We start from the raw sequence: 14,776 nt of genomic DNA, 5'->3' as shown, positions 1-14,776 counted from the left end.
GAGGTGTGAAGATTAGTAATCAGGAGGAGGATAAGGAGAGACACTGCTGGGCCTTGACTAATAATGGTTCTTATTCTTGCAAATCAGCCTATGAAGCTTTTACCCCTAATAGGGCTGATCCTCCCTTGGAAATTTGGAAGTCCATTTGGGCCCTCAAAGTCCCTACCGCATTAGGAGTTTCCTATGGCTAGGAGTCAAAGACAGGCTCCTCACGAATGCAGATAGACACAGAAGGCACTTGGCTGTATCTGGTGCCTGTAGCAGATGCAGCGGCCATGTAGAAACCTTGTGCCATGCTTTGAGGGATTGCCCGAATAGTAGAAAGGTTTGGGAAGAGGTCCTTCCTCACCACATCCTTCATTCCTTTATGGGGTTCTCTGATATTGACTGGTTCTCTGAAGGCGTTAATGGGAATTTGTTGGCCAGTATGGAGCACGGGGCTATTCTCTTCGCTATTATTTGTCACCAAATGTGGAAATGGAGGAATGAAGAGTTATTTGCTGAGAAGACTGTCTTTATGCCTGACCTCCGGTTTTACTTCTCGAAAAAACTCTCTGTTATTACAAAGAGTTTTGAAGGAGAGCCCATGGTTCACCCCTCCCCGGTTAAAGAGGTCCAGTTAGTTGGTTGGAGGAAGCCCAGGGAAGGGGTTGTCAAGTTGAATACGGATGGCTCCTGCCTTAGTAATGGCAGAATTGCTGCTGGTGGAGTTCTTCGGGATGCTGGTGGCGCCTGGCTGGCTGGGTTTACCCATAACTTAGGTACGGGCTCCTCCTTTACTGCGGAGCTTTGGGGGATCTTGTCTGGCATTAAACTCGCCATTCGCATGGGTGTTAAAAGACTTTCGGTGGAGTATGACAATTTGGAGGCTATCAACAGGATTTCGGATAGACAGGCTGTTTGCCTTAAGAGTCAGAATCTCATTAAAGCCATCTTGAGGCTTCGTCCTGCCTTCGATTCTCTTACCTTCTCCCATATTTATAGGGAGCAAAACCGCGTGGCGGATCGCTTGGCAGCTGCTGGGCATGGGGGGATGTTAGGTGTTTCTACCCTTTCCGTTCCTCCTTCTTTTCTGTTACCTTCTCTTCTTGAGGATAGGATTGGGGTCAGTCTTCCTAGACTGATCCCGGGTTAGGTTTTTGTTTGTTTGTTTTTTTCTTCCCTTCTTACCAAAAAAAAATTAATAATTGTTAGGTGCTTTTCAAAACTATTTTTTTTATCTTGTATCATTATTTAATATATTATTTTATTTTTTAATATTCAATTTTTTATTAGATATTTTTTGAGCAAGCATCAGATATTATTAGACAAGCAATTATTATCTTTTATTTTATTATAAGATTTGTTTTTCTTATCATTCTAATAACTTGATTCTGATATTTGATCAATTATAGCTAGATTTTAAACATTTCCACCTTATAATTGAGATTTAACAGCATTTTATAAATAAAAAATACAGGCTTAATAGTCCATGAATTTTGCCCATAAAAGATAATTGGCCCTTTGAATTTATAACATATTTTGTTTTTTTAATCAAACAAAATATTTTGTTAACCTCTTTAATTTTTTTTTTTGATAGAAATTGGGACGAGATAAAACTTGGACGGGGTGAGCACCCATGGCCCAAAAACTGACAAAGCCGTAATATATAAATAAAAGAAAAAAGTGAGTGTTTGAACAAGAGAAGAGGAAGGAGAACAAACAAAAGAAATGGGAGGAAAAAAGATAGGAAAAGTCAAGAAAAATGCAATTGTGAAATATTACAAATGTCATCATTGATAAACCTGTATCAAAAAGCAGGAGCTGAAGGCCATCAATTGATCACGGAGGAAGAGACCCCAAACTTTGCCAGTGCATCAGCAACTCTATTTCCTTCCCTAAAGATGTGTGAAAAGATAATGTTCATTCTAGAGCAAATGCTGAGATAATACAACCACTCTTGCCGAATACTCCAAGAAACATCCATGGAGCGGTGTCTAAGCAGATTAACTACGTACATTGAGTCCGACTCAACCCAAAGCTGATGCCAATTTTTCTCCCAAACAAGTTCAATTGCGAAAATAGCGGCTCTTAATTCAGCTATATAAGCAAAAGAAGGAGGGGTAGAAAAAGCAAAACAACGTTTGGGAAAGCCACAATAGTTGCGAAAAATGTCACCCGCTCCTGCCTCGCCAGGAGTGCCAAAAACAGAGCCGTCGACATTGACTTTAACCCAGCCCGGAGGAGGTTTAAGTCAATGGACCAGAATAATGTTGGGAGCAGGAGGCGGCCTAGGAGAAGCCAGAAGGCGGGATAAGATAGCAGCATCTCTCCGAGAAGAGCAAAAACCTTTAGAAGTGGTCAAGGACTCCCGAATCATTCGAAAGTGGGTGATCTTCGAGTGCTGAATAGAAGGAGAAACTTCTGTAAAGATTGCTTCATTCCTGCAATGTCAGATTAACCAGATGCAAGTGACAGCGGCAACACGCCAGAACATCGAAAATATGCATAAATTTTATAATCTATCGATAATACCAAGAATCTATTTATATAAACTTAAAAATACTATTTATGCTCTCTAAAACAATTACTATAAATTATGATAATATTATTTAAATATAAAATGTAATTATTTTGTTAAAATTATTTTATACATTTATAAAAAAAATTAATAATTGTTAGATGCGAATCAAAACTTTTTTTTTATCTTGTATCACTATTAAAATATTATTTTATTTTTCAATATATTATATTTTTTATAAGATATTATTAAACAACCAATTATTATCTTTTATTTTATTATAAGATTGTTTTCTTATCTGTCTAATCAACTTGATTCTAGTATTTGCACCAATATTTATAGCTAGATTTCATTCTAGTATTTGCATCAATATTTATAGCTAGATTTAAACTTATCTGAAGGAGCAGGAATTCAAGGGGCTCGTGGTCAGACACTGGACGGCTCAGGGTAGTAGGCCGATCCAAGAGAAGTTGAAGGTCTGTATACAGAAAATGTCTGAGTGGGGGAAGGGATTCAATGTGCGTTTCAAGAATCAAATTAGGAAATGGAGAATCCAAATGGAGAGATTTCACGGGAACAGTGATAGGGAGTCAATTGCATTATATTTCTTTGCCAAAAGAAAACTTAATGACACCCTGGAAGCAGAAGAGATTTATTGGAGACAGAGGGCTAAGGCTTTCTGGTTGACAGAAGGGGATAGAAACACCCAGTTCTTCCATGCTAGTGTCAAAGCAAGGAGACACCAAAATTCAATTGCCTCATTGATTGACGAAGTGGGAGGAGAGGTCGAGAGTCAGGCTGAGATGTTAGGGCTTGCACATAACTATTTTCAATCTGTTTTTTCTGCATCGAATACGGATGGGTCTGAAACAGTTCAGGTAATTGACACACTTATTGATCCGAGCACAAATGAGTATCTCACAGCTCAGTTCGAAGTGGAGGAATTTAAACAGGCCCTTTTCTCCATGAGCCCGAATAAATCTCCTGGCCCTGATGGGCTTAACCCAGGATTTTTTCAAGCCTTTTGGGACACAATTGGGGTGGATTTGGGAGCGGCTTGTGCAAAATGGCTTCGTGAGGGGGAATTCCCTGAGGGGATAAATGACACTACAATCGTGCTCATTCCTAAAATTGACAACCCTAGACTTTTAAAGGATTTTCGCCCTATTGCCCTGTGCAATGTAATTTATAAGATAATTGCCAAAGCTCTGGCAAAACGGCTAAAGAGGGTCCTCCCACAAATAATTGGCGAAACTCAATCTGCTTTTGTCCCAGGCAGATCTATAATTGACAACGTTCAGGTGGCTTTTGAGTGTATCCACTCATGAAGAGATTGAGCAGGGGAAAGAAAGGGCAGGTGGCCCTCAAGATTGACATCAGTAAGGCCTATGATAGAGTGGATTGGGATTTCTTGAAACAGGTCATGATTAGGATGGGTTTCCATGAGCGATGGGTCCGCTGGATGATGTTATGTATTACAACGGTGAAGTATAGAGTGGCAGTGAATGGGGAATGCACTGAGCAGATTGTCCCAGGTAGGGGGCTCAGACAAGGAGACCCGTTGTCTCCCTATCTTTTTATTCTTTGTGCAGAAGTCTTATCAAAATTGATAAGGAAAGCTGAAGGTGATGGTCTTATTTCAGGGTGTCGAGTGTGTCGTAGGGCTCCGGCTATCACTCACCTATTCTTTGCTGATGATAGTTTCTTGTTCTTTGGAGCAACTGCAAATGAAGCCCGAAAGGTGATGGACATTTTGGCTGAATATGAGGTGGCCTCTGGTCGGGCTGTGAACATGAATAAGTCGGGGATCTTCTTCAGTTCTAATGTGCCAGCGGGAGTGAGAACTGAGATTCAAGGGACTCTACGGGTGACCATACCTCTTCATACAGGTCGATATCTTGGCCTTCCTTCGTTGATTGGGCGCTCCAAACGCCGAATTTTCACCTTTCTGGTTGATAGGCTGCGAAAGAAGTTTGGTGCTTGGGGGTTAAAATTCTTATCCCAGGCTGGGAAAGAGGTATTACTTAAGTCAGTGGCTCAGGCTCTGCCCACCTTTTGTATGAGTACGTTTCTTATACCCTTATCTATTTGTGATGAGCTGCAAAAGTTAATGAATTCATTTTGGTGGGGTATGAAACCAGAGGGGAAAAGAAACATTCATTGGTTTGATTGGGGAAATTTATGTAGGCCTAAAGATTCAGGCGGGATGGGTTTTAAAGATTTGCATTTATTTAATTTGGCAATGTTAGGTAAGCAGGGATGGAAATTGCTAAAATACCCAAATACTATAGTAAGTAGAATGTTCAAAGCTAAATACTTCCCTAGGGAGGACTTACTTTTCTCTAAATTAGGCAATAACCCTAGTATGGTTTGGAGAAGTATATGGGAGGGTCTTAGCATACTGAGAAAAGGGATTAGATGGAGAGTAGGGAATGGCGAATCTATTAGAGTCTGGAAGGATGCTTGGGTACCCAATTTAGATGGCTTTTGTCTAAACTCTTACATGGTCCCTGGACTAGAAAATTTAACGGTCGCTGACTTGTTGCATGAGAATGGTAGAGGGTGGGACTTGGAGAGGCTTAATGGGTGCTTTAGTGAAATTGAAGTGCAAGCCATTAGGGACATTATCCTACCATACAGTGTTGGGGAAGATATGAGAATATGGCATTGGTCAAAAGATGGTTTTTATAATGTGCATTCGGGTTATTTGACGGGTATGGAGAATGAAGGGGAGGTCAGGGTGAAGGAAGGATGGAAAAAACTATGGAGGTTATTGATTCCCCCTAAGCTAAAACAATTCATATGGAGAATCTGTTCGGGTTGCCTACCAACTAGAACACGTTTGGTTCAAAGGAGAGTCCCCATCACTGTTGAGTGCCCAGTTTGTGTGGAGCAGGATGAAACAGATAACCATTTATTTACTGATTGTTGTTTTGCAGGTGACATTTGGCGAATAGCTGGCCTTCTAGTACCACAAGTGGGCAATATGAACCTTGCGGAATGGCTTTTGCAAACTCTATGTGGCTCAAACCAAGACATCATAGTCAGAACCTGCTGTGCATTAAAGGCAATTTGGGACCACAGAAATAGAGTTCTTTGGCATATGAGATGGTGGCCAGCAGATACTAGTTGGCGCATTGCCACGGATGTAGTTTGCGACTGGAGGGCCTTCCACCAAGGGACAAAGCCAAGAGTTAGCAGAAATACGGATGGCGAGCTGTGCGAAACGGCAGCGGAACAGCAGCGCCAGTCTCCTCCTTTGTAACAGCCCGGGCCATCCAGCAGCAGAATACAAACACCAGCACCTCACTTCACCAGGATCCCAGTACGACAGGTGGCAAATCAGAAATGGAAGCCGCCTGACCCTGGTTCAGTTAAATGCAACATTGATGGAGCAATCTTCAACGATTTAACGAGCAGTGGCTTGGGAGCGGTTATCAGAGACGAAATGGAAACATTCCTGTTTTGTAGTAGCAGCTTTATCCCAGGTATTAAAGAACCCCGAGTCATTGAGGCTCTCGCTCTTCGTACGAGCATGATTTGGCTAGCATCTTTAAGATATATATCTGTCGAATTTGAGTCTGATGCTAAACTGGTTGTCGACGCAATTAAGTCTGATAAACAAGATATCTCCGAGTTTGGTTTGATTATTCAGGACTGTCGTGGACTCTTACGATCCAACCCATCTTTTAAATTACAATTTATCCCTCGTTTAGCGAACAGAGCAGCTCATTTGGTAGCTAGGCTTGCCTGTTCCAATGCTAGCGATTATTTTATTTCTGTAGTGCCAGATTGGCTACTAAACACTATTGTTGAGGACGCTTATCCGATCTATTTATGAGTATCTTTCTGGTTCAAAAAAAAAATATTTATAGCTAGATTTTAAATATTTCCCAACTTTATAAATCAGATTTGACAACATTTTATAAATAAAAAAAAGTACATGCTTAATATATTAAATAAAAAAATATTGTCTCTTATACGAGTTGGACAAAAAAATTTCTAAAATTTCATTGAATTTATAAATATTAGTTTTGAGTTTTATTATTAAATCACAAAAAAACAATATGAAAACTCTTTTTTTTAGAACTACTGGTATATGTTTTTTAATAATATCTGAAATCGATCCAACTTGCCCATATTAAAGGTAAAATTGTACCATTTTAGACATTACGAGTAAAATTATTCCTAGTTGTAAACGTTATGAGCATTTTTTCACATTTTTCCTTTTATAATTTCATTGTTGATTAATTTAAAACATGTCCATTTTAGACATTTTAAATCCGAACAGCAACAGTTCAATATAATTTTACCAAACACTAGTAATTAAACAGTTAATAACAAACAGCTAACAGTTTGCTGCAACTACAAACAGCTAACAGCAACCGCAACAGCTATTAGCTAACAGCTAAACCAAACAGGCCTTAAGTCTCTAAATTTGGCTTTTGGCTGTCTAAATTTACAAATACTTTATTAACCTTAATAAACTTTCTTAAAAAAATATATGCATAAATTTTATAATATATCAATATACCAAGAATCTATTTATAAAAAGTTATAAGTACTATAAATAAATTATGCTCTGTAAAAAAATACTATAAATTATGCTAATATTTTTTTAAATATAAAATTTTATTATTTTATTAAATTTATTTATACATTTATAAAAAAATAATTGTTAGATGTGAATCAAAACTTTTTTTTTTGTTTATCCTGTATCATTATTTAAAATATTATTTTATTTTTCAATATATTTAAAAAATTTATCAGATATTATTATACAAGCAATAATGATCTTTTATTTTATTATAAGATTATTTTCTTATCTTTCTAATGTATTTTCAAGAGATTCAATGTATTAAACCAAATATATATTTTGAAAGTGGGATGACAAATTGATAATTAACTGTTCACTCTAAAAGTTTGAAAAAACTTAGAAAAGAAAAATAGACTAATTAGTGATGAAAATAAAATCTAAATATCCATGGTTAACAAATTTATCCTAACATTTGTTTGAAGTACAGACTTAAACTTAACATATTTCTACCAATTTAATCTTAATGTTTTCAAACAAGATCATTTTTAGCTATGTGTGACTAAAAAAATTAAAAATTTTAGTTTGACTATTATTTAACTGTCATATTAAACGTTCCGAACAAGTTTATCGATAAACTAAAATAGTTTCATATATTTTTACATTAAACACAGTAACATTTTAAATGCTTTAATGTGATTAACATATAAATTTTAACAAAGTTTTTTTTTTTAACTATGTTAGTAGCACATTAGATATCTTAGACATAACTGATATTTGAAAAGTCCGGTGTGACAATTAAATAACAATCAAACCAATTTTTTTCAAAATTTCGATAACTCAGAGCACTAGTGTTGTTTCAGAAGAAAGCCGATGAGAGTTTGAGACTTTGTGTGGGCTATCGGGCCCTTAACAAGATCACTATGTGGAACAAGCACCTCATTACTTGGTGGGTGACTTATTTGACCAATTGGGGATAGCTTGTTATAGTTCCGTGTCAAATGGTCTAGTATCGCCAAAGCTAGCAGAGGCACTAGCGTTGAGGGATGAGATTAGTTGGGCTTTGATGTTGGGTTTTGACAGTGTGATTTTTGAAGTCGGTGCTAAGAGTGTTGTGGATAGGGTTTGTTCTAATTGCAATGACTTATCGGAGTATGGAGGTGTAATCTATGACATCAAGAATCTATCATCTAATCGCCTAGCATGTTCAATGTCGTTTGTTTTCCGATTAACGAACGGAGTTGCTCATACTTTAGCTCATAGATTTTGTTCTAATGCTAATCCTTTTCGTTTTCTATTCGTCGTTTTTTTATAGAATGCTTTGTGTAAGGACTTTATGCATTTTTAATATAGTTTTCTTTTTCTTAAAAAGAAAAAAAAATAAATACCACATCAGACAAATGTTATCAAATGATACACATGGCGTAAATAATAAAATTTTGAATACTATATAAGTCATAGATGCTTTTACTACAACTCATTAAGGAATGCTATCATTGTTTTCAAGTAGTCTTCTAGATCATTCTTCCGCTAGCCTGGGATAAGACCAACATACAGTAAGAGGGGGTTCGACGTCCGACAAACCCTCTATGATGCATAAGTTAACAAGAGTTGTAAAAGGATTGAAGATATTCAGAGTATTGATACTAGTTATGTATTTCACGTACCTTGTCTAGGTCATATACCTTTCGTATTTATAGTGGTCGGTCAGTCATATGACATATGTCAGCCTTCAGTTGGTTTTACCGTGCTTGGTCTATGACGTTGTCAGGTAGTGCACCTTGGCATATTGCACACGTTGCCAAGTGGCTAGATTTCATTGGACATGCGGCATTCAGATTTCTGGTATGTTAGACGGTGCGCGGTGCTCCTTGTTCCATGTCCTTCACGTAACCGTCTTTTTATCTTACAGTTGCTCTTTTCAGACCATACGACTGCACGAATGGATGGTAGGAATCCACCACGTGGTCGAACGACTTCATTCGCATGCTAAGGGAATATTCTCTTCTTTGATCAAATGATTACCGTGCGTCCTCCAGATCAAGGGATAACATTGATCCACGTGTTAGTGTTTAGAGTATTTCCGTAGAATATTCCTTGGGATATCGGGGAATAATGAAACTTAAAATAAAACTTAATATTTTTTTATATATTCTATTAATATTTTATTTTCAATTAATAAAATTTAAAGTAACAACATATGGGTAGAGAAAAATTAAGAGGCATTTATTTACTCCATTTTCTCGTCATATTTGTATTTTTCATATTAAAAATGGAGTTTTATGTGTTCGGTTAAAAATTTATTGTTTACGTTTTATGCATAAAAAGTAGTTTTTTTCAAAATCAGAAAATCTCTATTTTTTTTAATAACAAACAACAGATAAATCTAGAGGTGTGCATTGGTTCAAAACCGAACCAAACCGTCGAAATACCCGAATACCGAAATTACTAAAATAATTGACACTGATACTCAACTGAATAGTATGTAAAACCAAAATACAAGCGAACCAAAATATTCAGGTTGGTTCGGTCTAAACCAAACAAACCGAATTAGTTAAAAAATAAAAATCAACAAATAAAAATTACTATATTTTCTTATTAAATTTATCTCAAAAACAAAAAAAATATATATTTTCAAACTATATTCATATTAGCTTATTATCTTAACAATAAAAAAAAAAAAAACTTATAACATCATACTTATAAAATAATGTAGAATATGCATAATTCGGTATGGTTGAGTTATTTACATTTTTTTTTTTGTACCAAACTGAATATCCAGATGCACCTAAAACTAAAATTGATACCAAACAGAAATGTCAAAAACCGAATCGAATTCAATCAGTCCTGTACGATATGTGGTTTAAACCGAATCTCCGTAATTAAAAAAAATGGGCCCTAAATCCGTTGTTTTCCAAGGCCCTTAAATTTTAAAGGCAAGCGCGTGAAATTAGAAGAAGAGGTAAAATAGTATTTTGAGGAAAAGATTTAGCGTGAAACTTCACCATTTCTGCTTGCTGTCTGTCAGTAGTAGCAGTGGCAGTGGCTTCTGCCAGACTCCTTTATTTCTCTCTCAAACCAAAACCATAAACATTCTGTTAATTTGCGTCACTTTCTTTCCTTTTCTCACCATCCAAACACTCCCTTTACCTAAAAAAAAATAAGAAAAAAGAAAAAAACACACTTTCTTTCTTTTTTTCCTCTTCTCCTTTCCCTAAACTTTTTCGATTTTTTTCATTTCTTTTCCCACCTTCCTTCACGCTTCCTTTCTTCATCCTCATTCTTTTTCATTCCCTTTCTCTTTTCTTTTTCCCATGAAACTCTTGCTGCTATGCTCCGTGACTCCCTCTCTTCTCTCATGACTCCTACTCTTTCTTCATTTCCACCTCTCAAATCGCCTCCTCCTCCGCTATGCGCTCTCCACACCCACTGCGTAACGGCGACACTCCCTCGCGGATCCCGCCTCCTCACTCGCATTCCACTGTCTCCGTACACAAGTTGAAGAGGTTCAACTCTCTCATTCTGATTTTCCGTTTCGCTAGTTTTTGCTTCTCCCTTGCTTCTTCTGTTTTCATGGCCACTGACTATCGAGGATCCGATTCTCCTCGTTGGTACGATTTCGACGCTTTCAGGTATCTAATCTAAATCTCTGTCTGTTCCTTTATTTTTTTCGTAAAATCCCCTTCCTGTCCTTGTTTGGTTGCTGAGAAAATTTGTCGTTTTCAATTTTTAGTTCCACAGTAACTATCGTTTTCTTATTCCTAAATTAACATTTTCTCGGGAACCAAACGAACTTTACTAATTTTATCAATTACTTCATACTAAAATCTCAATCAAAATTGACTATGCAGATACGTTTTCTCAGCAAATGCAATCGTCGCAATCTACTCTCTGTTCGAAATGGCTGCCTCCGTCTGGGAAATTTCGAGAGGCGCCACTCTTTTCCCCGAAATTCTTCAAGTTTGGTTCGACTTCGGCCATGACCAGGTAAAAACGACATTGAAAGGTTATGCGATTTCAAATTCCACAGAGTATTTAATAACTTGAATGGCTATCAGGTGTTTGCATACCTGCTTCTGTCGGCGAACTCCGCCGGAACGGCGCTGGCAAGGACACTGAAAGGGGATGACACGTGTACGGTTAGTAATGGATTCTGCGTGCAATCATACATAGCAATAGCGTTGGGATTTGGCGGGTTTGTGTTCTTAGGGTTATCGTCTTTGCTTTCGGGTTATCGGGTCGTCTGTTTTATTATCAACGGCTCTCGTTTTCATCTTTAGGTTAATCAATCAGACAGAGAGAGAATGGAGAAAATATTATTTTTTTTATTGTAACTTTTTACAGTGTGAGTGAGGGCATTGACACGGTGTCGTTTTGGTTTGTGTTTTGTTGCATTTAATTATCTCAACTGTTGGGAGTCTGTACATGGGTGTTCTTTTCTTGTAAATTAATTGCCTGTAGTGTAGTTATTTAATTCCTTGTTAAATGATTCAATCAATTTGATGATTATTTTTGGGTCCTATTAATGGGCTTTGAATGTGAAACAAAGACAGGACAACTAAAATGAAAATAATAATTATAGAAGGTGCAAGCACAAGATGTTAATTAGTCTTATCATAGGAAAAACGATAGTACTATCAAAGTTTGGACACCTAAAAGAGAAGGAATAAGTATTTCAATGTGAAAAGCAAGCGATTCCTGTTGGCTGCAACTTGTAAAGTAGGTGCATATGACAGAGATATGAGTTAAAACTATGATTACAAGATAACATTATCTCAAGCTAATCATTTTCTATTGTTTAACTGAAGATTAGTTCAACTTTTAAGAATAAGATTGCACTATTTTAAACATGAAGATAAAGAAAAAGAAAAAATTGAATTCAGTTGTTGCTAACCAGTTATAAAAAAAATTCATGGCTCAATGTTATTTTAAGAGGTTACATTGTCCATAAGAGCATCTCCAAGAATGGATATGGATTTCAACCCACAAACTCCCAAATGTAATTGATATGGATTTGAACCCACAATTTCCCAAATGTAATTCCAGAAATGTACCGAATGAAGTATGAGTTTGAATAACTATGCTACCTATTGAATAATTTCTTTCATGATTTACTTTATTTTCCAAGAAAACCCATTGAATTCTGGGTTGGTTAAATTCCTCCAAAATTCACCAAATAAATTATTCCAAACAGGGGTTTGATCAATCAAGCAGTCAATGTGGATGATTAGGTAATACCTAACGAAATGACATGGTCCAACCAAGTATATAACTTCTGAAATATGGTTTGGCTTTCAATTCATCTTATTACATATGTTTCAGTTGCCTTCACATTTTGGGTCAGCCATCACATAATGGTAAGCTATCACCAGAACAAATATAAAAATCCCAAGAAAATTGGCAAAGAATCACAGATCTTGATCATCAAACATCTGTAAATGGAACATATATCCAAATCTATCAGCATAGTTAACCGTACAAAAACTCAATAATAAGTATGAAACTCTGCAAATCTTCAGTTTTTAACATAGAAGAGCAACCATGTGTAATCACTCAATCCCGAGGGGATGACGTCAAGGTGAAAGGCCCAAGTAATAAGTGGCTCTAAAGAATGACGATGAGCACATGAATGAATGGAGAGGGAGTGACTTAACTATATCAATAAGGTGTGTCTTTCTATTATGTAGACGCATTTTAAAACGGTGAGACTCAAGTAATGGAAATTGGGCCAAAACGAACAATACTTGTATGGTATTGGACCAAGACTGTTATAATATGAATGCAATTGGGAGGTAATCACATAGAAATTATTCTGAGATGACATGAAACAACAGAAAACGCATGACTGCAATAGTAAAATATATTCGCCTAAGTCAAATGATAGATCTGAATATGGTGGTGATGTATAAATCATGCCCAAGCTAATTATAACTTAGCAGTTGAAAAACAAGTAAATTAAACATAAGATTAAAGAGATAAACAAATGCAAATGCCAATGATAATATATGTTGCATGGACACTGACACAGAAAAGGATACGGGAAATGGTATTTCTCGAACATGAACTTCATAAAATAGCTTTTAAGTGAAAACAGACACGGAAACGAAATGGACACGAATCGCGGAACACTATTAAAAAGAAGTGTATGCATAACATAGATGATAATCAACTTCGAGAAATACAAATGCAAGCCTTCCCCAACCTCACCCCAAATTAGGGAGGTTGAAGTCTTTCCTTTTCTTTTTTTGTAGAAAAAAAAATCCAATTCGTATTACAATTTTAGACCGCCATGAAAAAAATTCAAAGGAAAATCTTTGTAAACAATAAATACACCATAGAGGTGGAAAAAGTATACACACCCCGATATGAAGCATCCTTTTAATATATTGGGTTTAATGTATCATTTTGAGGTTAACAAGAAATCAGACATGTAACTTTTTGGATTGGGTTAGAGTTCAACAATGACACAAATACTTAAATTTATTATTATATTCTCTTATATTTTTAAATGTAATGTCATAAAATTACAATAATATACCTACAAACACAATTACAACCTATGTACATGTCATCATTAATAGAGATATATTACAATCACATTTGACTAGTAAACACATTACATAAACTCAAGCGTGATATTGCATATTTAGAAATTTTAACATATCCTCCTGTACTTTTGAATCTCACAGTTAACATAGATAAAAATAAAATTCAAAAACACGGCACAAAATTGATACTAACACAATTTGATTGACCCAAAATGCTTTTTTTTGGATAAGATTAGAGTTGGCTCATTTCACACTAATCCGAAAATCCGAACACGAAAACGATAATTGACGCCCCTAAATTATATGCTACCAACAATTAAAAAACACAGGTAATTTTCAATAAGGAAGTCCCTGAATTAGGGCTGAAAAAATTCCCAAGTAAAGCATGCGAATCTATATCAAATAGAGAAAAACAAAAGAGACAGACCCAAATTCAAAAATTCCGGCAAGAAAGCCACAAAACAGGCAAAATCAACGGCAGAAAAGAGGTGATCGCAGTGGGATTCGAACCCACGACCTTTAGATTCGGAGTCTAACGCGATATCCACTCCGCTATGCGATCAAATTTGTTCATTTCATTGCTATTTAACTTTAATTGATTAACACAAACAAGCATACAAATACAGGAAAAAAAAACGCCGGAAATATAATGTTCCCCTAAATAACATCAAAAAAAGAAAAACAAAGAAAAGCTTAAATGCCAAAATTATGTAGCAGATTGGTGTCAAGTTTTAAGATCGGTAATATATTATTAGGTATAAAAAGAAAAGATGAAAAGTACCTTGTGATGGAATTGATAAGAAGACGATAGCAGGTGAATAAGAACAGAGTAGCCTTGCTGCCTCGCTTGATCTGGATCGCGATGTTTTTGTAAGGGTTCTGAACTGGAACAAGGAAGAGAAGACAGGATTCATAGAAACTTGATTCTGAGCAGCATCGCCGATCAAACGCTGCGCATCAGTGAAAGCAACATAAGAAGGGGTCGTCCGGTTCCCCTTTATTGGAATTAAATAATTGTTATTTGGGTATATAAATTAAGAAGTTGAGGTGTAAAAAATATTAGGGTAATTAATTTATTAGTCTCTATATTTTGACAAAACACATTGTTTAGTCCCTGTATTTTCAAAAACACATGATAAAATCCCTAACCTTTTTTTCGATGAACTGTTTAGTCTCTAACGTTTTTCTCAGTGA

General features: G+C 36.2%; 1 protein-coding gene, 1 non-coding gene and 1 pseudogene across 2 annotated transcripts; 1 reads left to right on the top strand and 2 right to left on the bottom strand.

The window, feature by feature from the left end:
- Nucleotides 1-9,972: 9,972 nt before the first annotated feature.
- Nucleotides 9,973-11,508, top strand: LOC136226696 (CASP-like protein 4C1). Its single transcript, XM_066015321.1, has 3 exons — nt 9,973-10,666; nt 10,886-11,021; nt 11,093-11,508. The coding sequence occupies exons 1-3, from the start codon at nt 10,446-10,448 to the stop codon at nt 11,312-11,314; spliced, it is 579 nt and encodes a 192-aa protein (XP_065871393.1). The 5' UTR covers nt 9,973-10,445; the 3' UTR covers nt 11,315-11,508.
- Nucleotides 11,509-12,273: 765 nt separating this feature from the next.
- Nucleotides 12,274-12,466, bottom strand: LOC136226698 (dolichyl-diphosphooligosaccharide--protein glycosyltransferase subunit 4A-like; annotated as a pseudogene).
- A 1,605-nt stretch (nt 12,467-14,071) lies between these two features.
- On the bottom strand, nt 14,072-14,144 carry TRNAR-CCG (transfer RNA arginine (anticodon CCG)). The gene has a single exon. It is a non-coding gene; the product is annotated as a tRNA-Arg (tRNA).
- Between the last annotated feature and the right edge of the window lie 632 nt (nt 14,145-14,776).

The sequence above is a fragment of the Euphorbia lathyris genome, chromosome 4 (assembly GCF_963576675.1).
Source record: "Euphorbia lathyris chromosome 4, ddEupLath1.1, whole genome shotgun sequence".
In the NCBI taxonomy this organism is placed as follows: domain Eukaryota; kingdom Viridiplantae; phylum Streptophyta; class Magnoliopsida; order Malpighiales; family Euphorbiaceae; genus Euphorbia; species Euphorbia lathyris.
This window is presented reverse-complemented; position numbering and strand designations above follow the sequence as displayed.

What these genes read in the sequence shown, in the direction of transcription:
- LOC136226696 (XM_066015321.1), top strand. Translation starts at nt 10,446, where the DNA reads ATGCGCTCTCCACACCCACTGCGTAACGGCGACACTCCCTCGCGGATC. An exon ending in TACGATTTCGACGCTTTCAG is followed by an intron (nt 10,667 to 10,885) that starts GTATCTAATCTA and finishes TTGACTATGCAG; the next exon opens with ATACGTTTTCTCAGCAAATG. An exon ending in TCGACTTCGGCCATGACCAG is followed by an intron (nt 11,022 to 11,092) that starts GTAAAAACGACA and finishes AATGGCTATCAG; the next exon opens with GTGTTTGCATACCTGCTTCT.